This window comes from Hemiscyllium ocellatum, assembly GCF_020745735.1.
Source record: "Hemiscyllium ocellatum isolate sHemOce1 chromosome 41 unlocalized genomic scaffold, sHemOce1.pat.X.cur. SUPER_41_unloc_9, whole genome shotgun sequence".
Classification (NCBI taxonomy): domain Eukaryota; kingdom Metazoa; phylum Chordata; class Chondrichthyes; order Orectolobiformes; family Hemiscylliidae; genus Hemiscyllium; species Hemiscyllium ocellatum.
In genome coordinates, this window is record NW_026867579.1 from 755,937 (window position 1) to 779,394 (window position 23,458).

At 51.4% G+C, this 23,458-nt stretch overlaps 1 protein-coding gene across 2 annotated transcripts in view; it reads left to right on the forward strand.

The window, feature by feature from the left end:
• Positions 1-13,958: 13,958 nt before the first annotated feature.
• Positions 13,959-23,458, forward strand: part of LOC132808888 (uncharacterized) — a 112,766-nt gene continuing 103,266 nt past the window's right edge. For both annotated transcript variants that reach the window (XM_060822302.1, XM_060822303.1), the window contains exons 1-2: positions 13,959-14,115; positions 23,085-23,289. In XM_060822302.1, coding sequence (XP_060678285.1) covers positions 23,089-23,289 — 201 coding nt within the window. In that variant the 5' untranslated portion in view covers positions 13,959-14,115; positions 23,085-23,088. The remainder of the gene's footprint in view (positions 14,116-23,084; positions 23,290-23,458) is intronic.

A 23,458-nucleotide genomic window follows, 5' to 3' on the forward strand; every position in this document is an offset into this window, starting at 1 on the left:
AACCCGAGGCACTACAGGGGTAGTGACTCCCACCTGCCCTCCTCCTCTAACCTAATAATAAGACCCGTTGTGGTAAGCAGGTAAGTGCTGCATTTTGCTTATTTTATTCTTTAGACCTAGTTTTTTAAAGGTTACTTTTAGAGGGATGGCAGTGAAGACAGTGCAATGTTCCTCTTACAACATGTTTGAGGTGAGGGATGCCACATTCGTCCCTGCTGATTACACTTGCAGGAAGTGCACCCATCTCCAGCTCCTCCAAGACCCTGTTAGGGAACTAGAGCTGGAGTTGGATGAACTTAGGATCATTCGGGAGGCAGAGGGTCATAGATCGGAGCTTTAGGGAAGTAGTAACTCCAAAGATTGCAGACAGATTGGTGACAGTGAGGGGGACTGGGAGGAAGCAGCCAGTGCAGGGACCCCCTGCGGTTGTTCCCCTCAAGAACAAGTATACCATTTTGGATACTTGTGGGGGACGACTTACCAGGGGTAAGCAATGGGGTTCAGGCCTCTGGCACAGAGCTTGTCCCCGTTGCTCAGAAGGGAAGGGTGGAGAAGAGCAGACCAATAGTTATTGGGGACATGATAGTTCGGGGCACAGATAGGCGGTTTTGTTGGGGCGAGAGAGACTCACGATTGGTATGTTGCCTCCCAGGTGCAAAGGTAAGTGATCGTGTTTTCCGGGTCCTTAAGGGGAGGGGGAGCAGCCCGAAGTTGTGGTCCACATTGGCACCAACGACATAGGTAGAAGAGGGATGAGGATGTTAGGCAGGCTTTCAGGGAGCTAGGTTGGAAGCTCAGAGCTAGAACAAACAAAGTTGTTGTCTCTGGTTTGTTACCCGCCACGTGATAGAGAGTCGAGGAATAGGAGAGAGAACAGTGAAATGAGTGATTCTAGTATCTGGATAACTGGGGTTCTTTCTGGGAAGGTCTACACCTGAACCTGAGGGGCATAATCCTTGGGGGGAGGTTTGCTAGTGCTCTTTGGGGGGGTTTAAACTAACTCTGCAGGGTCATGGGAATCTGGATTACAGCTTTAGGATGCAGGACTTGAGTGTAGGGAGGTTAGGAACATGGCATCAAATCTCGAAGGAGGGTGTCTGTAAACAGGAAGGTGGCTTGAAGTGTGTATACTTCAATGTGAGAAGTATAAGAAATAAGGTAGGTGAACTTGCAGCGTGGGTTGGTACCTGGTATTTCGATGTTGTGGCTATTACGGAGACATGGGTAGAACAGGGACAGGAATGGCTGATGCAGGTTCCAGGGTTTAAGTTTTAGTAGGGTCAGAGGTGGGGGTAAAAGAGGGGAGGTGTGGCATTGCTTGTATTACAGCGGTGGAAAGGACGATGGATGAAGACTCACCATCTGAGGTAGTTTGGGCTGAGGTTAGAAATAGGAAAGGTGAGGTCACCCCTGTTAGGAGTTTTCTACAGGCCTCCTAATAGTCCTAGAGACGTAGGAGAAAGGATTGTGAGGATGATTCAGGAGAAGAGTGAAAGTAATAGGGTGGTTGTTATGGGGGACTTTAACTTTCGAGATATTGACTGGGAAAGCTATAGCTCGAGTTCGTTAGATGGGTCGGTGTTTGTCCAATGTGTGCAGGAGGGTTCCTGACACAATATGTAGACAGGCCAACAAGAGGTGAGGCCATACTGGATTTGGTTCTGGGTAACGAACCAGGCCAGGTGTTAGAATTGGAGGTAGTGAGCACTTTGGGGACAGTGACCACAATTCGGTGACTTTTACTCTAGCGATGGAGAGGGATAAGTGTGCACTGCAGGGCAAGAGTTATAACTGGGGGCAGGGAAATTATGAAGCGGTGAGGCATGACTTAGGATGCGTGGCTTGGAAAAGTAGGCTTCAAGGGAAGGGCACAATTGAGATGTGGAGCTTGTTCAAGGAGCAGCTACTGAGTGACCTTGATACGTATGTACCTGTCAGGTAGGGAGGAAAGGGTCGTGTGAGGGAGCCATGGTTTAATAAGGAATTGGAATCCCTTCTTAAAGGGAAGAGGGCAGCCTATGTAAAGATGAGGCGTGAAGCTTCAATTGGGGCGATTGAGAGTTATAAGGTAGCCAGGAAGGATCTGAAGAGAGAGCTAAGAGCAGCAGGGAGGGGACATGAAAAGTCCTTAGTTGGTAGGATTAGGGAAAACCCGAAGGCTTTCTATAGGTATGTCAGGAATAAAAGAATGACTAGGATAGGAATAGGTCCAGTCAAGGATAGTAGTGGGAAGTTGCGTGTGGAGGCTGAAGAGATTGGAGAGACACTGAATGAATACTTTTCGTCAGTATTCACTCAGGAACAGGACATTGTTGCCGATGTGATATTGAGTCACAATTAAGTAGAATGGACAGTTTTGAGGTATGTAGGGAAGAGATGTTGGAAATTCTGGAAAGGGTGAAAAATAGATAAGTTCCCTGGGCCTGATGGCATTTAGCTTAGGATTCTCTGGGAAGCAAGGGAGGAGATTGCAGAGCCATTGGCCTTGGTTTTTATGTCCTCGTTGTCTACAGGAATAGTACCAGAAGACTGGAGGATAGCAAATGTGGTTCCCTTGTTCAAGAACGGGAGGAGGGATAACCCTAGTAACTATAGGCCAGTGAGTCTCACTTCTTTTGTGGGCAAAGTCTCAGAGAGAATTGTAAGGGATAGGATTTATGAACATCTGGATAGGAATAATATGATCAAGGATATCAGCATGATTTTGTGAAAGGCAGGTCGTACCTCACAAATCTTATTGAATTCTTTGAGAATTCTTTGAGAAGGTGACTAAGGAGGTGGATGAGGGTAAAGCGGTAGATGTGCTGTATATGAATTTTAGTAAGGCGTTTGATAAGGTTCCTCATGGTAGGCTACTGCAAAAAATATGGAGGTATGGCATTGAGGGTGAGTTGGAGGTTTGGATTAGGAATTGGCTGGCTGGAAGAAGACAGAGGGTAGTAGTTGATGGTAAAGGATCATCTTGGAGTGCAGTTACTAGCGGTGTTCCGCAAGGATCTGTTTTGGGACCATTGCTGTTTGTCATTTTTATAAATGACCTGGAGGAGGGGCTAGAAGGTTGGGTGAGCAAGTTTGCGGATGATACGAAAGTCGGTGGATTTGTTGACAGTGAGGAAGGATGTGTCAGGTTACAGCGGGATATAGATAAGCTGCAGAGCTGGGCAGAAAGGTGGCAAATGGAGTTCAATGTAGGTAAGTGTGAGGTGATTCACTTTGGTAAGAGTAACAAAAAGATGGGGTACTGGGCTAATACTTGGTAGTGTGGATGAGCAGAGGGATCTTGGCGTCCATGTACACAGATCTCTGAAAGTTGCCACCCAGGTAAATAGTGCAGTGAAGAAAGCATATGGCTTACTGGCTTTTATTGGTAGAGGAATTGAGTTCTGGAGTCCTGAGGTCATGTTGCAGTTGTCTAAGACTCTGGTGCGGCCGCATCTGGAGTATTGTGTGCAGTTTTGGTCACCATACTATCGGAAGGATGTGAAGGCACTGGAACGGGTGCAGAGGAGGTTTACCAGGATGTTGCCTGGTATGGTAGGAAGATCGTATGAGGAAAGGCTGAGGCACTTGGGGCTGTTTTCATTGGAGAAAAGAAGGTTTAGGGGTGACTTGATAGAGGTGTACAAGATGATTAGGGGTTTAGATAGGGTTGACCATGAGAACCATTTTCCATGTATGGAGTCAGCTATTACGAGGGGCATAGCTTTAAATTAAGGGGTGGTAGGTAAAGGACAGATGTTCGGGGTAGATTCTTTACTCAGCAAGTTGTGAGTTCATGGAATGCCCTGCCAGTAGCAGAGGTGGACTCTCCCTCTTTATAGGCATTTAAACGGGCATTGGACAGGCATATGGAGGATAGTGGGCTAGTGTAGGTTAGGTGGGCTTGGGTCAGTGCAACATCGAGGGCCAAAGGGCCTGTACTGCGCTGTATTTTTTCTATGTTTCTATAATCCCAGCTCTGAATATTATCCATCTGTACAATATACCCTGATGGGAAGGCCCTGTTTTGTGTTCTGGCTGGATGGAAGATTGACAGCGCACAGGGAGATTCCGAGAGTGACAGTGAGAGAGAGAGAGAGAGAGAGAGAGAGAGGAAAGTGGAGAGGTAGTGTCTGTTATTGTGTTATCCCCTCGATGACCATACCTGACTCTCACACACACGCACACGCGCACACACACACACGGCAGTACCCGGTGACGAGCTGGTGTTAGCTGGGCTGGCAGCAAGGAGACTGGAAGATGGTCCTGGACAGATCCAGCTGGGATTAGACCCTCTCACTCAGTCCGAGCTCTCTCCAGGAGTGAGAACGTGGGAGTCAGTCCCCAGTGATAAACCTGCATAGTCCGGGAAATGCAAGGTGTGGCTCAGTGCAAAGGTTGGGGGTACTCACTTATATCAGTTTTAGCTGCTCGGAATTCGGGCTCTGATCTTCAAATTTTGGGAATACATGTCCCTGTGCAGGCACTGCATGATACATGTCTGATTGTACATCCCAACAGGGAACTAGCATCTCTCCGTGTCTGTCCCATCCTTCCACAGTGACTTTAACATCCTGCCAGCCCTTACTCTGTCTTAGCTCAACCCCTGTGGTATCAGTCCCCAGGCTTTCCGGTACACACACACTCATGGCCGTAGAGATGTTTGGCCATGTTCCCAGCCCAATAGGATACAGAACAATGCTCACACGTTATATCCTAATGAAAGGGGTATACCTGAAATTATTGCTCATGTCTGCGATGCAAGATCCAACGTTATCATTCCCTGCTCCACAATTCTCTCCATGGGAATTGGAGGATAAATGCCCATTGAGTGCTGAGCCCGAGGAGTGACAGTAGAAGTATTGTGTTGGAGGATCAGCACTGAGGGAGCTCCGCATTGTTGGAGGGTCAGCACTGAGGGAGTCCCGCACTGTGGGAGGGTCAGCACTGAGGGAGTCCTGCACTGTGGGAGGGTCAGCACTGAGGGAGCCCCTCACTGTCGGAGGGTCAGCGCTGAGGGAGCACCGCACGGAGGGAGGGTCAGTGCTGAAGGAGCCCTGCACTGTGGGAGGGTCAGCGCTGAGGGAGCTCCGCACTGTGGGAGGGTCAGCGCTGAGGGAGCCCCGCACTGTGGGAGGGTCAGCACTGAGGCAGCCTGTCACTGTCGGAGGGTCAGCGCCGAGGGAGCCCCACACGGAGGGAGGGTCAGTGCTGAAGGAGCCCTGCACTGTGGGAGGGTCAGCGCTGAGGGAGCTCCGCACTGTGGGAGGGTCAGCGCCGAGGGAGCCCCGCACTGTGGGAGGGTCAGCGCTGAGGGAGCCCAGCACTGCGGGAGGGTCAGCACTGAGGGAGCCCCGCACTGGGGAGGGTCAGCGCCGAGGGAGCTCCGCACTGTGGGAGGGTCAGCATCGAGGAAGCCCCGCACAGTGGGAGGGTCATCACTGAGGGAGCCCTGCACTGTGGGAGGGTCAGCACAGAGGGACCCCCGTACTGTGGGAGGGTCAGCGCTGAGAGAGCCCCGCACTGTGGGAGGGTCAGCGCTGAGAGAGCCCCGCAATGTGGGAGGGTCAGCACTGAGGGAGCCCCGCACTGTGGAGGGTCAGGGCTGAGGAAACCCCACACTGTGGGAGGGTCAGCACTGAGGGAGCCCCGCACTGTGGGAGGGTCAGCACTGAGGGAGCCCCACACTGTGGGAGGGTCAGTGCTGAGGGAGCTCCACACTGTGGGAGGGTCAGGGCTGAGGAAACCCCACACTGTGGGAGGGTCAGCGTTGAGGGAGCTCCGCACTGTGGGAGGGTCAGCGCTGAGGGAGCCCCGGCACTGTGGGAGGGTCAGCGCCAAGGGACCCCCGCACTGTTGGAGGGTCAGCACTGAGGGAGCCCCGCACTGTGGGAGGGTCAGCGCTGAGGGAGCCCCGCACTGTGGGAGGGTCAGTGCTGAGGGAGCTCCGCACTGTGGGAGGGTCAGGGCTGAGGGAGCTCCGCACTGTTGGAGGGTCAGCGCCGAGGAGCCCCGCACTGTGGAAGGGTCAGCGCTGAGGGAGCCCTGCACTGTGGGAGGGTCAGCGCCAAGGGACCCCCGCACTGTTGGAGGGTCAACGCTGAGGGAGCTCCGCACTGTGGGAGGGTCAGCGCCGAGGAGCCCCGCACTGTAGGAGGGTCAGTGCTGAGGGAGCTCCGCACTGTTGGAGGGTCAGCGCCGAGGAGCCCCGCACTGTGGGAGGGTCAGCGCTGAGGGAGCCCTGCACTGTGGGAGGGTCAGTGCTGAGGGAGGTCCGCACTGTTGGAGGGTCAGTGCTGAGGGGGCTCCGCACTGTGGGAGGGTCAGTGATGAGGGAGCCCCGCACTGTGGGAGGGTCAGAGCTGAGGGAGGTCCGCACTGTTGGAGGGTCAGTGATGAGGGAGCCCCGCACAGTGGGAGGGTCAGTGCTGAGGGAGCTCCGCACTGTTGGGGGGTCAGTGCTGAGGGTATTCCATACTATTGGGTCACTGCTTCTGTGGAAAGTTAAATATAAATCTTACCCGAATGTACAATGTCAGTCCGAATATTACTCTTCGTCAATTCTCTATCTGGCTGTTTTACATATTTCACTATAAAGCTTCAATAAGTCTTTACCTAACAGTGATAAAAGAATTTTTTTAGCAAATCCAATACTTGGGAGTCACCTAATCTCCACAGTGAGCTCCCAAAGCAGTGACACACTAAATCAAATTCAACATTTTTCAATATTCACATCTCCCCTGATGTACACAAGAAGTAATTAATGAGTGCAAGATGTGACCGTGAAATAACCTTGGGAAAAGGGATAAGGAGAGTCCCAAGGCATTCTCTACAAACCTTACAAAGAAGAGGATAACTAGGGAGAAGGTAGGACCACGCAAGGACAAAGGAGGGAACGTGTGCCTGGAGGCAGAGGATGTGGGTGAGATCCTAAATGAGTACTTTGTATCAGTATTCACCCAGGAGATGGATATGGAGGACAGTGAGATTTGTGTGAGTGTGCTCCTGTGCTAGGGTATTTAAGATCAAGAAAGAAGTGATGTTGGATCTCCTGAAGAGTACTGAGACAGACAAGTCCCCAGGACCTGATGGTATATATCCCAGGATACTGAGAAAGGCAAGACAGGAGGTTGCTGGCACCTTGACCAAGATCTTTGTATCCTCACTAGCCACTGGGGAGATCCCAAAGGACCGGGGAGCAGCTGATGTAGTTCTTCTGGCACTGGGGCAACACGATGGCTCAGTGATTCATACTGCTGCCTCATAGTGCCAGGGACCTGGGTTCGATTCCAGCCTCGGGCAACTGCCTGTGTGGCGTTTGCACATTCTCCCCGCGTCTGGGTGTCCGGTTTCCTCAAACGGTCCAAATATGTGTATGTTAGGCGCATTAGTCCGGGGTAAATATAGGGTAGGGGGAATGGGTCTGGGTGGGTCGCTCTGCGGAGGGTCGCTGTGGAATTGTTGGGCCGAAGGCCTGTTTCCACACTGTAGGGAATCTATGAATGCTGTTCTTTAAAAGGAAATAGGGATAATCCAGAAAACTATAGAGTGGTGAGTCTCACATCAGTGGTTGGGAAGCTATTGAAGAGAATTCTTCGGGATAGGATGTACACACAGTTGGAAAAACATTGCCTACATAGGGACAGTCAGCATGGCTTTGGGCTGGGCAGGTCATCTCTCACTAACTTGATTGAATTTCTAGAGGAGGTAACCGAAATGATTGATGAGGGTCATGCAGTGGATGTTAGTTACATGGATCTTAGTAAGGCTTTCGATAAGGTTCCACATGGTCGGCTCACACAAAAGATTAATATGTGGGAACTAGGGTGACTTGACCGCGTGGTGGATTCAGAATTGGCTTGCCAATAGACGGCAGAGGGTAATGGTGGAAGGAAATCTGTAACCAGCCATGTTCTGTAAGGTGTCCATAACTGAACTCCAAGTGTGGCCTCACCAAACATCCTGTATAACTGCAACATAACTTCCCAACTTGTGTACTTAATGCCCTCTCTGATGAAGGCCAGTGTGGCGAAAGCCTTCCTCACTGCCCAGTCTCCCTGGGGCTCCACTTTCAGAGAACTGTGAACCTGAACTCCAAGATCCCTCTGTTCCACTGTTGCACTCCTTAAGTCCTGACCATTCATCATGAAACTCCTCTTTTGATTTGACTTTCCAAAATGTAAGTCCTCACTCGCATCTAGATTAAACTCCATTTGCCATTTCTCGGGCCCACTTCCCCAGCTGATCAAGGTCCAGCTGAAATTTCTGATAACCTTCCTCACTGTCCACGATCCCATCGATTTTAGTGTCATCACCAAACTTACTAATCATGCTTTGTACGTTCTCATCCAAATCACTGATATAGATAGCAAACAGTAGTGGGCCCAGCACCGACCCCTGAGACACTCCACTAGTCACAGGCCTCCAGTCTGACAAGCATCCTTCCACCATTACCCCCTGCTTCCTACCACCAAACCAATTGTGTACCCAATTTGCCACCTCCCCCTGGATTCCATGTGATCTGACCTTCCAGAGCAGCCAGCCATGTGGAACCTTATCAAAGGCCCAAGTGAAATCCATATAGACTACTCCTACCACCCTGTCCTCCTCAACGTTCCTGGTCACTTCATCAAAGAACTCTAATAAATTTGTGAGGCATGATCTCCCACGCACAAAGCCATGCTGACTACTCCGAATCAAACCCTGGGCTTTCCAAATGCATGTATACCTTATCCCTCAGAATCTTCTTAAGGAACTTACCCACTACAGATGTTAGGCTTACTGGTCTATAGTTCCCTCTCTCAGTTTTCAGCCCTTCTTCAATAATGGCACAATATTTTCTACCCTCCAGTCTATCAGGACCTCACCCGTGGCTATCAATGATGGAAAAATATCAGTCAGGTCCCTCGCAATTTCTTTTCTAGCCTCTTGCAGTGTTCTTGGATATATCTGGCCAGGCCCAGGAGATGTATCCACCTTCATACACATACACTTCAAACACTTCCACCTGATGAAGGAGCGTCGCTCTGAAAGCTAGTGTGCTTCCAATTAAACCTGTTGGACTCTAACCTGGTGTTGGTGTGATTTTAACTTCATACACATTATAATACATTAAACAAATGACTTGGATGGAAATGTAGACGGGTGAGTTAGTGAGATGATACAAAGATCAGTGCAATTGGGGATAGTGTTGTCAAAGGCTACAGTGGGATGTAGATCAGTTGCGGCTCTGGGTAAAAAATGGCAGATGAGTGTAATCTGAATTAATGTGATGTGCTGCACTTTGGGAGATAAAATGTTAAGGAAAAATCTACAGTTAATGGCAGGGCCCTGAACAGTATTGATGTCCAGAGGGAATCTTGCGGTTCAAGTTCAGAGCTCCCTGAAGGTGGTTCCGCAAATGGATTGGTTAGTAAAGAATGTTTACGGCATGTTTGCCATTATTGGTCGGGGAATTGAGAGCAAGAGTCAGGGTGTCATGATGCAATTTTATAACACCTTGGTTAGGTCACAAAGTTAAAAACCACACAACACCAGGTTATAGTCCAACAGGTTTAATTGGAAGCACACTAGCTTTCGGAGCGACGCTCCTTCATCAGGTGGTAGTGGAGGGCTTGATCGTATCCAAATCATGGTTAGGTCACACTTAGAGTATTCCCTTCAATTCTGAGCACCACGTTACAGGAAGGATGTGGAGGTTTTGGACAGGATGTAGAAGTGATCTATCAGGATGCTGCCTGGGTTAGAGGGTATGAGCTATAAGGAGAAGCTGGACAAACCCAGGTCATTTTCTCTGGAGCGGCAGAGGCTGAGGGGAGACTTGACAAAAGTCTATCAAAGTTTTGAGCTGCATAGAGAGTTGACGGTCAGAATCCTTTTGCCAGAGTTGAAATGCCTAATACTAGGGGGCATACATTTAAGATGGGGGGGGGAAGTTTAAAGGAGATGTGTTTTTACACAGAGAATGGTAGGAGTGGGGAACGCACTGTCAGGGTGCTGGTGGTGGAGGCAGAAATGATAGGAGCGTTTAAGGGAGTTTTAGATAGGCACATGATTGGAGGGATATGGACCAAGGGCAGGCAGAATTGATTAGTTTAATTTGGCGTCATGTCCAAGGGCCCGTTCCTGTGCTGTAATATGTATCCTTTCGGATATTTGTTCTCGCAGACCTGAGCATTGACTCTGGGAATTCCCTCTGGGAATTCCCTTGTTGGAACACAACATGCTGGGACATGAGAGGATTGTATTGGGTTGGGAATATGGTCCAGCCACTCTATAGACACGGGGATGTGTGTATGTATGGGAGCCTATGGGATGTTGATAAATAGCAGCATGACCCCATCAGAGTTGCTGTTAGGATAAGAATGGGGAGAGGGTGGAGATGAATTGCTGACAGACTGTTGAGGTCAGTGTGAAAGGATGGGGGTTAATCCAGGCTCCCTATCAGATGGTCCAGTCCGATGTGGTTCATGTATTCCATGCCCTGGGAGAACAGTGGGATAGTCACGTGGAAAGTAGGCAGAACCTGCTCCTGCTGCAGACGATGGGGGTCGATGTCACGGAGGACCTCCAGGAGGTGAAGGGCCAGCGAGCCTCACTCTTTGCCTCGGAGGCCTCCAAGATAATCTTCCGGTCCAGGGTTCGCTCGGTGGAGCAGGACGAGATGTGCTCACATTTCTTCAAGCAGGAAGAGAGCTCTGTGCTCAGCCTGAAGGAAGAAGATGGCTCGATAACGTCATCTCGGGCTGACGTCATGAGGATCAGCAGATCCTTCTATGCCAGTCTGTATGACGCGAAGCCGACCGACAGCGCGGCCTCCCAATCGTTCCTGTCCTCTATCACGGAGATCTTAGGCGACAGAACATGGGAGAGGCTGGACCAGCCACTATCTCTGGATGAGCTGACCAAGGCCCTCGAGTCCTTCGAAAAGAATAAAACTCCCGGAAGCGACAGCTTCCCGGTCGAATTCTATTCCGCTCTGTGGGACTCGATTGGCCAGGACCTGCTGGAGGTGTATGTCAGTATGCTTCGGGCAGGTACCATGAGTGAATCCATGAGGAAAGGCATCATCACCCTCATCTACAAGCGGGAGGGGGAGAGGGAGGAACTCAGAAATTGGAGACCAACCTCACTGTTGAATGCGGATTACAAAATCTTGTCAAAGGTCATCGCCAACCGGGTCAGGTCTGCTCTGGGGTCAGTTATTTAACCTGACCAAACCTGTACTGTACCAGGCAGGAAGATTGCTGAGAGTCTCGCACTCCTCAGGGATACGATCGCCTACGAGCAGGACAGAGGGTTGGACACCTGCCTGATCAGCCTGGACCAGTAGAAAGCCTTTGACAGGATATCACAATAGACAATAGACAATAGGTGCAGGAGTAGGCCATTCTGCCCTTCGAGCCTGCACCACCATTCAATATGATCATGGCTGATCGTCCTTAATCAGTATCCTGTTCCTGCCTTATCTCCATAACCCTTGATTCCACTCTCCTTGAGAGCTCTATCCAACTCTTTCTTAAATGAATCCAAAGACTGGGCCTCCACTGCCCTCTGGGGCAGAGCATTCCACACAGCCACCACTCTCTGGGTGAAAAAGTTTCTCCTCATCTCTGTCCTAAATGGTCTACCCCGTATTTTTAAGCTGTGTCCTCTGGTTCGGCACTCACCCATCAGCGGAAACATGTTTCCTGCCTCTAGAGTGTCCAATCATTTAATAATCTTATATGTTTCAATCAGATCCCCTCTCAGTCCCCTAAACTCAAAGGGTATACAAGCCCAGTCGCTCCAGTCTTTCAGTGTAAGGTAATCCCGCCATTCCAGAAATTGACCTCGTGAACCTACGCTGCACTCCCTCAATAGACAGAATGTCTTTCCACAAATTTGGAGATCAGAACTGCACACAGTACTCCAGGTGTGGTCTCACCAGGGCCTTGTACAGCTGCAGAAGAACCTCTTTGCTTCTATACTCAATCCCTCTTGTTATGAAGGCCAGCATGCTATTAGCCTTCTTCACGACCTGCTGTACCTGCATGCTTACCTTCATTGACTGGTGTACAAATCACACACGTATATGAGAGATGTTCTCTCCAAAATGGGCTTTGGGGAGGGAATCTGCCATTGGATCAGACTGCTCTACACCAACATTGTCAGTGCAGTCTCAATCAATGGGTGGGAATCAGATAGCTTCCCAGTCAGATCTGGAGTCAGGCAGGGCTGCCCTCTCTCTCCTGCCTTGTTTGGGTGCTGCATAGAGCCATTTGCCGAGTCCATCAGGAAGGATGCGAGCCTGAGAGGGGTGACTATTCCTGACAGGGGGGCCTGCAGGTTAAGGCCTCCCTGTACATGGATGACGTCGCCGTTTTCTGCTCGGATCTGCTGTCCATGCACGGACACATGTGCATATGTGACCAGTTCGAATGGGCCTCGGGTGCCAAGGTAAACTGAGGCAAGAGCGAGGCCATGCTCTTCGGGAACTGGGCCGACCAATCCTCGATCCCCTTCACCGTCAGGACCGACCACCTGAAGGTGCTGGGTATTTGGTTCAGCAGGGGCTGAGGCATGCGCCAAGTCTTGGGAGGATAGTGTTAGCAAAGTGAGGCAGAAACTGGGCAGATGGAAGCTACGGTCGCTCTCCATCGTGGGTTAAAAACCTGGTCATCAGGTGTGAGGCACTGTCATTGCTGTTATACATGGCACAGGTCTGGCCTAGTCCCAGAACCTGTGCTGCTGCAGTCACCCTGGGCCATCTTCCAGTTTATATGGAGGTCAAAGATGGACCAGATCCGAAGGGACTCGCTGTACAAAGCTCTGGGCAACGGGGGAAAAAATACCCCCAATGCAACCCTCACCCTGATGGCTACCTTTGTGTGTGGCTGCATCAAGCTGTGTGTGGATCCCTGGTACACAAGTACCAAGTGTCACTACGTACTAAGGTTCTACCTGTCCCTGGTGTTGCGAAGGATGGGCCTGGCCTCGCTGCCGCGGAACGCTCCAAGTAGTTGGACCATTCCGTATCACCTGTCCTTCGTGGAGAAGTTTATGAAGAAAAACACCTTTGACCACAAATCCATCAGGAAGTGGTCAGCACGTAGTGTCCTTGAGACCCTTCGGGGAAAGGAGAGAGCGGATCCTATCGAGCAGTTCCCTGAGCAGACTGTCAAAGCCATTTGGCAGAATGCCTCATCGCCAGAACTTTCCAACAAGCACCAAGACATGGCTTGGCTGGTGGTGAGAAGGGCTCTGCCTGTGAGATCCTTTATGCACGCCCGGACTCTCTGCCGCACCACACGCTGCCCTCGAAGTGGGCTGCGAGGGGGACGAGACTGTCACACGCCTCCTTCTGGAATGTGCCTATGCAGAAGAAGTCTGGAGAGGAATGCAGTGGTGTTTGTCGAGGTTCGTCCCGAGCAGCGCCGTGACGCAGGACTCTCTGCTCTACGGCCTGTTCCCCGGGACACACACTGAGACGAACATTAACTGTGCCTGGAGGATCATCAACTCGGTGAAGGACGCTCTCTGGGCGGTCCGAAACCTGTTGATCTTCCTGCTGAAGGAGTTGACCCCGACTGAGTGTTGCAGACTGGCACATTCCAAGGTCCAGGACGATGTGTTGAGGGACACGCTGAAGCTTGGGGCAGCTGCTGCCAAGGCACGGTGGGGAAAGCCCACCGTGTAATGTCTGCCTGCCTAAGCACAGGGGGCCGATGCAGTAAGGGGGCTCTGCTGACCCCCCTGTTAAATATGTAATTGTACAGACTCGTCTATATGAATGATTTCTGAGTCTCTGTATACCAGGAACTAGAATGTTTACAGATGTATGGCAGGACCAATTGTACAGATCAGCAAAATAGTTTATTTTTGAAATAAATAAAAATCACGTGGTTTCCCAGAATCTGCGGATCACACTCAATTCGGAGAAAATGAAACTGACTGCAGTGAGTATGTGACACTTTTGGACTGCGCCACCCCTTGTATTTCCTGCACTGTGCAGCTTATCACTGGGGACTGACTCCAACGTTCTCACTCCTGGAGAGAGCTCGGACTGAGTGAGAGGGTCTGATCCCAGCTGGATCTGTCCAGGACCAGCTTCCTGTCTCCTTGCTGCCAGCCCAGGTTACACCAGCTGTTCACCAGGTACTGCCTCCTGTGTGTGTGTGTGTGTGTGAGAGACTCAGGTACGGTCATCGAGGGCTAAAAGGAACAGCAGACACCACCTCTCCAATTCCTTATCCAGTACCGACTCCCCTGCCACATCTCTCAGTCTGCCTCTCTTCCAGGTACACTGGTACTTGGGACAGTTTTACTGTTGTCTCTGTACATATGGCTACAATTCAGAGCTGGGTTGTCTCAGTCTGATCCGACAAACATTGCAGAGACTATTAACATGACAGCGAGCCTCCCACAGTGCAGGGCTCTTGCCCCCTGTAACCTCAAATGTCAAATGTTAATAATTTCCTTTATTGAAACTGTTGAGAGCAACAGTCTTTGAAAACTACTGAAAATACGACCATCCGATCCTTCTAGAACCTGGAAATAAAAAAACCAAACGATCTCGAAGTTTTTTTATAAAACCTAACAAGAAAGGAAGACCAAAGATTCGAAGTTTTTATTAAAAAAATGAAAGATGGAATTTCACACCGTGAGTTGTTTTAAAACGATGCTCAAAAGATCAGAGTGACAAAACCCCGAAAAAAAGTCAAAGCAATCAGAGTTTTTTTTTAAAAAGCCAAAAATAAACGAAGATAAAAAGACACCAACCCAAAAATAACGAAGTCAAAGCAATTGGAGTTGTTTTCAGCAGAAGTTAACAAGGCCTGGAAATTAAAAATTCAACCCTCCCCTCAGAGTTCAGCAACTTTCAAACAGCACTGTCCATCAGTACCAAAGCACCCTCAACTTTAATTCGTTTCTACCCCTTTTAAAACATTTAACAAGACCCCCCCCCCCCGACTCAACCCTTCTCAGACCAATCCTTTCGGGCTGGACTGGAAAATAAACAGCGAGGGGGGGGGGGGGTCACGTCGGACACCACCTGAATGAGAGGAAAACCAAACACTCTTAAAATACTCAGGTCTGGAGGGTGGAATTCCTCAACACTCAATAGTGAAGGACATTTAACTCGTACACCGGCTGCTCACAATGTGTCCGAGCCAGAACGTGCCAAAAGGAAGATCTGCGCCCCCTCAAGAGGGGGCCCTCTTAGTGCGAGATCGGGCGAAGGAGCCGACAAATGCGGTCTATTCAAAAAGCAAGGTTCATTAGTTTCTTGAGTGACAATTCGAGGGATTGAAGCCTCTGTGTTCCATGCTGAAGTTGCGCAATTACATTTGAAAGTTGCACGTTATTTATATGTTTTTTTAAGAAACAGTGCAGCCTTAATTACAAGAAAGACCAATCGCATATAATAAGGTGACATGATTTACAGCAAGTTAATCCAATGATACTTTCTTTAAGAAGTGTGGGATGTGGGAAAAATAGTGTTACTTCTGCAATTCTAATTACTTATACAAAGTAAATGAACTCACACCAGTGTGTAATTGTTTCAGCCAAGAGCTGAGTCAACAAGAATGGAAACTATGTGGAGGAAATACATAATTGATTTTGTATTAGCTAAAATTATATGTCGGAATGAAATGTGACAGCAAAACAAAGGTAGATATGACAGGCGAATAGATAAGATGCTGTGAGGGGAGGGAGTTAAGCCAGATACACCTGTACAAACAGTAGGTATAAACATCTTTCCCCCCTTTTACAGGAACACAGGAACAAACCCCAATTAAAAGGGTCTTAAGGATCAATATGGTAGGGGAAGGCACAGATGGAGGGAGTAGATAATGGTGAAGAAAGAATATGCCTAACAATGACCTACAGCAGAATGAGGTCAAGCTGCCTTGTGAGGCCAGAAATAAGCATTTTGTCACAGACAAGGCTGGATAAGGCAAGAGATAAACAGGAGTAATGGGTGCCGTTCTTAGGGAAGTGGAGGATGTAAACAGGGGAGGAGCAATATAAAACAAAAGAAATCAAATTATATAAATATTGCGTATTAATTGAATTTGGGGTATGTGTGTGCCTTGCCTTATAGACACTGGACATCACACCCTCTTGCAAGAGTAAAATAAAGGACACTACTCTTCAGATTTTGTCTCGGACTGCAATTATTGAAGTGTGTGAGCTTTGTTTCACACAGAAGGATATATAGTTTATGTCAATTGTCATGCCGTGTGTTAGTTCAAGGTTAGTTCAAATGATCAATTAATGTGTCAGTATTCATCTTATGAAAACTCTCTTGTCCTCTTATCTTTGAACTGCAAGGTAATTCTACAATTCAGCCATATTTCCTCTTCCTCCGAAGGGGAGGGGTTTCCTCGTCCTTGTTTAAGTGGAGAAGGAGCATTTTCTGGGTGGAGCCAATGTCATCAATGGAAGCAATACCAATAAAAAGACCAGTTCCAACAATAGCGCCATATATAGCCATATAAATAAGCCAGTTGTACCATGAATCAAAACCCCAATCTCCCCATCCCGCACCTTCATTCATTCGGGCTGACAAAAATGCATATCTTAATAATATGCCTAGTAATGTTTTCAATAAGATCAGTGACCCCCATAATGCATTTTTCTTTAACTATAGCACATTCGCCACCTTCCTTTGCAGGTATGTAGTCAAGGGCATAGCGATTTCGTTGGACAAATAGGTGCAATTCTGAAAGTGATTTCTATCAAGGCAGCACTGCTCGCGTTTCCCAAAACCGTGTGCCCGCAAATCAAATAATTACAATTTTGGTGACTAATAATTCCTGAAGACCCTCCTAATGAAAGAACACTAAGAGCTGCATATGCCAATGAGCGAGTTTTACTTCTTGATATGGCTTAAAAATGTGTTGCTGGAAAAGTGCAGCAGGTCAGGCAGCATCAAAGGAGCAGGAGAATCGACGTTTCAGGCATAAGCCCTTCTTCAGGAAGATTCCTTTGATGCTGCCTGACCTGCTGCGCTTTTCCAGCAGCACATTTTTAAGCTCTGATCTCCAGCATCTGCAGTCCTCACTTTCTCCTTCTTGATATGACCTTTGGATTCTTCCATTCTGCACAGAGTCAGGAGAACCTGAACATTTAAGAGGGGAATTTCGATCTCGTTGCCAGGTAATTGGACAGGGTACAGTAGTTGGAAGGAGTGTTCCGACACCTACAGCACGAGGAGGACTTGCTTCATTTAGGACAAGGGAGTTAGATGCTTTATTATAACTGGGAAAAAAATCCTGGTTTAGTCTAGATAATGGAGGAACTTTCCAGTAGGAAGCAGGCCTATCTTTGTGACTAGGAGATAGTGAGGACTGCACACGCTGGAGATCAGAGCTGAAAATGTGTTGCTGGAAAAGCACTGCAGATCAGGGCAGCATCCGAGGAGCAGGAGGGTCGACATTTCAGGCATGAGCCCTTCTACAGGAATGAGGAGAGTGTGCCCAGCAGGCTAAGGTAAAAGTTAGGGAGGAGGGACTTAGGGAAGGTAGACTGTGCTTTTCCCCTCCTCCTCTGGAGCTGGGGGACATGGTTCATCAGGTAGACTGTCATTCCCCCCCCTCTGGAACTGGGGGACAAGGTTCATCAGGGAGACTGTCCTTCCCCGCCCGGGACCAAGGTGTCACTGTGTGTCAGGTAGACTGTACTTTCCCCTTTGCCCCCTTCCCCGGGACCAAGGTGTCACTGTGTGTCAGGTAGACTGTCCTTTCCCCTTTCCCCCCACCCCTGGGAACAAGGTGTCACTGTGTGTCAGGTAGACTGTCCTTTCCCCCTCTCTCTGGGACCAAGGTATCACTGTGTGTCAGGGAGACTGTCCTTTCCCCCCTCTCTGGGACCAAGGTGTCACTGTGTGTCAGGTAGACTGTCCTTTCCCCTTACCCCCCTCCCCCGGGACCAAGGTGTCACTGTGTGTCGGGTAGACTGTCCTTCCCCCACCCCCCCCGCCCCCCGCCCCGGGACCAAGGTGTCACTGTGTGTCAGCGGGACTGTCCTTCCCTCTCTCTCTGGGACCAAGGTGTCACTGTGTGTCAGGTAGACTGTCCTTTCCCCCTCTCTCTGGGACCAAGGTGTCACTGTGTGTCAGGTAGACTGTCCTTTCCCCTTTCCCCCCTCCCCCGGGACCAAGGTGTCACTGTGTGTCAGGTAGACTGTCCTTCCCCCTCTCTCTGAGACCAAGGTGTCACTGTGTTTCAGGTAGACTGTCCTTTTCCCCCACCGCCGGACCAAGGTGTCACTGTGTGTCAGGTAGACTGTCCTTCCCCCCACCCCCTCCCCCGGGACCAAAGTGTCACTGTGTGTCAGGTAGACTGTCCTTTCCCCCCGTCTCTGGGACCAAGGTGTCACTGTGTGTCAGGTAGACTGTCCTTTCCCCCTCTCTCTGGGACCAAGGTGTCACTGTGTGTCAGGTAGACTGTCCTTTCCCCTTTCCCCCCTCCCCCAGGACCAAGGTGTCACTGTGTGTCAGGTAGACTGTCCTTTCCCCCCCCCCACCCCGGGACCAAGGTGTCACTGTGTGTCAGGGAGACTGTCCTTCCCTCTCTCTCTGGGACCAAGGTGTAACTGTGTTTCAGGGAGACTGTCCTTCCCCCCCCACCCCCCCCCGGGACCAAGGTGTCACTGTGTGTCAGGTGGACTGTCCTTTCCCCCTCTCTCTGGGACCAAGGTGTCACTGTGTGTCAGGTAGACTGTCCTTTCCCCCCCACCCCGGGACCAAGGTGTCACTGTGTGTCAGGTAGACTGTCCTTTCCCCTTCCCCACCTCCCCCGGGACCAAGGTGTCACTGTGTGTCAGGTGGACTGTCCTTTCCCCCTCTCTGGGACCAAGGTGTCACTGTGTGTCTGGGAGATGGTCCTTCCCCACCCCGCCCCCCTGACCAAGGTGTCACTGTGTGTCAGGTAGACTGTCCTTTCCCCATCTCTGGGACCAAGTTGTCACTGTGTGTCAGGTAGACTGTTCTTTCCCCTTTCCCCCCCTCCCCCGCGACCAAGGTGTCACTGTGTGTCAGGTAGACTGTCCTTTCACCTCCCCCCGCCCCTCTCGGACCAAGGTATCACTGTGTGTCAGGTAGACTGTCCTTTCCCCCTCTCTCTGGGACCAAGTTGTCACTGTGTGTCAGGTAGACTGTCCTTTCCCCTTTCCCCCCACTCTGGGACCAAGGTGTCACTGTGTTTCAGGTAGACTGTCCTTCCCCCCCCCCGCCCCACTCTGGGACCAAGGTGTCACTGTGTGTCAGGTAGACTGTCCTTTCCCCTTTCCCCCCTCCCCCGGACCAAGGTGTCACTGTGTGTCAGGTAGACTGTCCTTTCCCCCACTCCGGGACCAAGGTGTCACTGTGTGTCAGGTAGACTGTCCTTTCCCCCTCTCTCTGGGACCAAGGTGTCACTGTGTGTCAGGTAGACTGTCCTTCCCCCCACTCCGGGACCAAGGTGTCACTGTGTGTCAGGTAGACTGTCCTTTCCCCCTCTCTCTGGGACCAAGGTGTCACTGTGTGTCAGGTAGACTGTCCTTTCCCCCCCACTCTGGGACCAAGGTGTCACTGTGTGTCAGGTAGACTGTCCTTTCCCCCCCACCCCGGGACCAAGGTGTCACTGTGTGTCAGGTAGACTGTCCTTTCCCCTTCCCCACCTCCCCCGGGACCAAGGTGTCACTGTGTGTCAGGTAGACTGTCCTTTCCCCTTTCCCCCCTCCCCCGGGACCAAGTTGTCACTGTGTGTCAGGTAGACTGTCCTTTCCCCTTTCCCCCCTCCCCCGGGACCAAGGTGTCACTGTGTGTCAGGTAGACTGTCCTTTCCCCCCTCCCCCGGGACCAAGGTGTCACTGTGTGTCTGGGAGACTTGTCCTTCCCCCCCTGCCGGGACCAAGGTGTCACTGTGTGTCAGGGAGACTGTCCTTTCCCCCACTCTGGGTCCAAGGTGTCACTGTGTGTCTGGGAGACTGTCCTTCCCCACCCCGCCCCCCCTGACCAAGGTGTCACTGTGTGTCAGGTAGACTGTCCTTTCCCCCTCTCTGGGACCAAGTTGTCACTGTGTGTCAGGTAGACTGTCCTTTCCCCTTTCCCCCTCTCTGGGACCAAGGTGTCACTGTGTTTCAGGTAGACTGTCCTTCCCCCCCGCCCCACTCTGGGACCAAGGTGTCACTGTGTGTCAGGTAGACTGTCCTTTCCCCCCCACCGGGACCAAGGTGTCACTGTGTGTCAGGTGGACTGCCCTGTCCCTCCCCTGGGACCAAGGTGTCACTGTGCGTCAGGTAGACTGTCCTTTCCCCTTTCCCCCCTTCCCGGGACCAAGGTGTCACTGTGTGTCAGGTAGACTGTCCTTTCCCCCTCTCTCTGGGACCAAGGTGTCACCGTGTGTCAGGTAGACTGTCCTCTCCCCTTACCCCCCTCCCCCGGGACCAAGGTGTCACTGTGTGTCAGGTAGACTGTCCTTCCCCCCCCCCCACCGGGACCAAGGTGTCACTGTGTGTCAGGTAGACTGCCCTTTCCCTCCCCTGGGACCAAGGTGTCACTGTGTGTCAGGTAGACTGTCCTACCCCCCCGCCCCTCTCTGGGACCAAGGTGTCACTGTGTGTCAGGTAGACTGTCCTTTCCCCCTCTCTGGGACCAAGGTGTCACTGTGTGTCTGGGAGACTGTCCTTCCCCACCCACCCCCCGACCAAGGTGTCACTGTGTGTCAGGTAGACTGTCCTTTCCCCTTTCCCCCCTCTCTGCGACCAACGTTTCACTGTGTGTCAGGTAGACTGTCCTTTGCCCCTCTCTCTGGGACCAAGGTGTCACTGTGTGTCAGGTAGACTGTCCTTTCCCCTTTCCCCCCCTCCCCCGGGACCAAGGTGTCACTGTGTGTCAGGTAGACTGCCCTGTCCCTCCCCCGGGACCAAGGTGTCACTGTGTGTCAGGGAGACTGTCCTTTCCCCCTCTCTCTGGGACCAAGGTGTCACTGTGTGTCAGGTAGACTGCCCTGTCCCTCCCCTGGGACCAAGGTGTCACTGTGCGTCAGGTAGACTGTCCTTTCCCCCCCACCGCGACCAAGGTGTCACTGTGTGTCAGGTAGACTGTCCTTTCCCCTTACCCCCCTCCCCCGGGACCAAGGTGTCACTGTGTGTCAGGTAGACTGTCCTTTCCCCTTTCCCCCCTCCCCCGGGACCAAGGTGTCACTGTGTGTCAGGTAGACTGTCCTTCCCCCCCCCTCCGGGACCAAGGTGTCACTGTGTGTCAGGTAGACTGTCCTTTCCCCCTCTCTCTGGGACCAAGGTGTCACTGTGTGTCAGGTAGACTGTCCTTTCCCCCCCCCCGGGACCAAGGTGTCACTGTGTGTCAGGTAGACTGTCCTTTCCCCCCCTCTCTGGGACCAAGGTGTCACTGTGTGTCAGGTAGACTGTCCTTCCCCCTCTCTCTGGGACCAAGGTGTCACTGTGTGTCAGGGAGACTGTCCTTCCCCACCCCCCTCCCTGACCAAGGTGTCACTGTGTGTCAGGGAGACTGTCCTTTCCCCCTCTCTGGGACCAAGGTGTCACTGTGTGTCAGGTAGACTGTCCTTTCCCCCTCTCTCTGGGACCAAGTTGTCACTGTGTGTCAGGTAGACTGTTCTTTCCCCTTTCCCCCCCTCCCCCGGGACCAAGGTGTCACTGTGTGTCAGGTAGACTGTCCTTTCACCTCCCCCCGCCCCTCTCGGACCAAGGTATCACTGTGTGTCAGGTAGACTGTCCTTTCCCCCCCCTCTCTGGGACCAAGTTGTCACTGTGTGTCAGGTAGACTGTCCTTTCCCCTTTCCCCCCTTTCTGGGACCAAGGTGTCACTGTGTTTCAGGTAGACTGTCCTTCCCCCCCCCCCCTCTCTGGGACCAAGGTGTCACTGTGTTTCAGGTAGACTGTCCTTCCCCCCCCCGCACCTCTCTGGGACCAAGGTGTCACTGTGTGTCAGGTAGACTGTCCTCTCCACTTACCCCCCTCCCCCGGGACCAAGGTGTCACTGTGTGTCAGGTAGACTGTCCTTTCCCCCTCTCTCTGGGACCAAGGTGTCACTGTGTGTCAGGTAGACTGTCCTTTCCCCCTCTCTCTGGGACCAAGGTGTCACTGTGTGTCAGGTAGACTGTCCTTTCCCCCCCCACCCTGGGACCAAGGTGTCACTGTGTGTCAGGTAGACTGTCCTTTCCCCCCTCTCTCTGGGACCAAGGTGTCACTGTGTGTCAGGTAGACTGTCCTTCCCCCCCGCCGGGACCTCGGTGTCACTGTGTGTCAGGTAGACTGTCCTTTCCCCCTCTCTGGGACCAAGGTGTCACTGTGTTTCAGGTAGACTGTCCTTCCCCCCCCGCCCCTCTCTGGGACCAAGGTGTCACTGTGTGTCAGGTAGACTGTCCTTTCCCCCCCTCCCCCGGGACTAAGGTGTCACTGTGTGTCAGGTAGACTGTCCTTTCCCCCCCACCCCGGGACCAAGGTGTCACTGTGTGTCAGGTAGACTGTCCTTCCCCCCCCCACCCGGGACCTCGGTGTCACTGTGTGTCAGGTTGACTGTCCTTTCCCCACCTCTGGGACTAAGGTGTCACTGTGTGTCAGGTAGACTGTCCTTTCCCCCCCACCCCGGGACCAAGGTGTCACTGTGTGTCAGGTAGACTGTCCTTTCCCCCCCACCCCGGGACCAAGGTGTCACTGTGTGTCAGGTAGACTGTCCTTTCCCCCCCACCCCGGGACCAAGGTGTCACTGTGTGTCAGGTAGACTGTCCTTTCACCTCCCCCCGCCCCTCTCGGACCAAGGTATCACTGTGTGTCAGGTAGACTGTCCTTTCCCCACCTCTGGGACTAAGGTGTCACTGTGTGTCAGGTAGACTGTCCTTTCCCCCCCACCCCGGGACCAAGGTGTCACTGTGTGTCAGGTAGACTGTCCTTTCCCCCTCTCTGGGACCAAGGTGTCACTGTGTGTCAGGGAGACTGTCCTTCCCCCCCCCCAGGACCAAGGTGTGACTGTGTGTCAGGTAGACTGTCCTTTACCCCCCCTCTCTGGGACCAAGGTGTCACTGTGTGTCAGGGAGATTGTCTTGTGTAAATGGGTGTGTTGATCAGCTGCTTATTTGTTCTCTGTTCACTTTCAGAACGATGTCCCCAGTCTCAGGTGAATCCCTGCAGCTTGTGCACATTCAGGAAGATTCGTTGCTCCTCAGTCAGGATGCTTTTCGAAGCTGTTTCTTACGAGAGGATGTGAAGGATGGTCCAGTCTGTCTGATTTCCATCATCGGGGAAGAGAGGAAAGGAAAATCCTTTCTACTCAACTATCTCCTTCGCCGGCTCCGTCATCTGGTCAGTAATAAGCTACCATCACTTCCTCTCTCACTCTGGTTGGTGACTCTGCTCATTGTTTACCTTTCCAAAAGTAGGCAGAAATAACAGCAATATATATTTGTATATATTTAAATTTGAAATTGATCCTTGTACTTTCATATCCATTTTTCTGCATCAATTTTCCCAA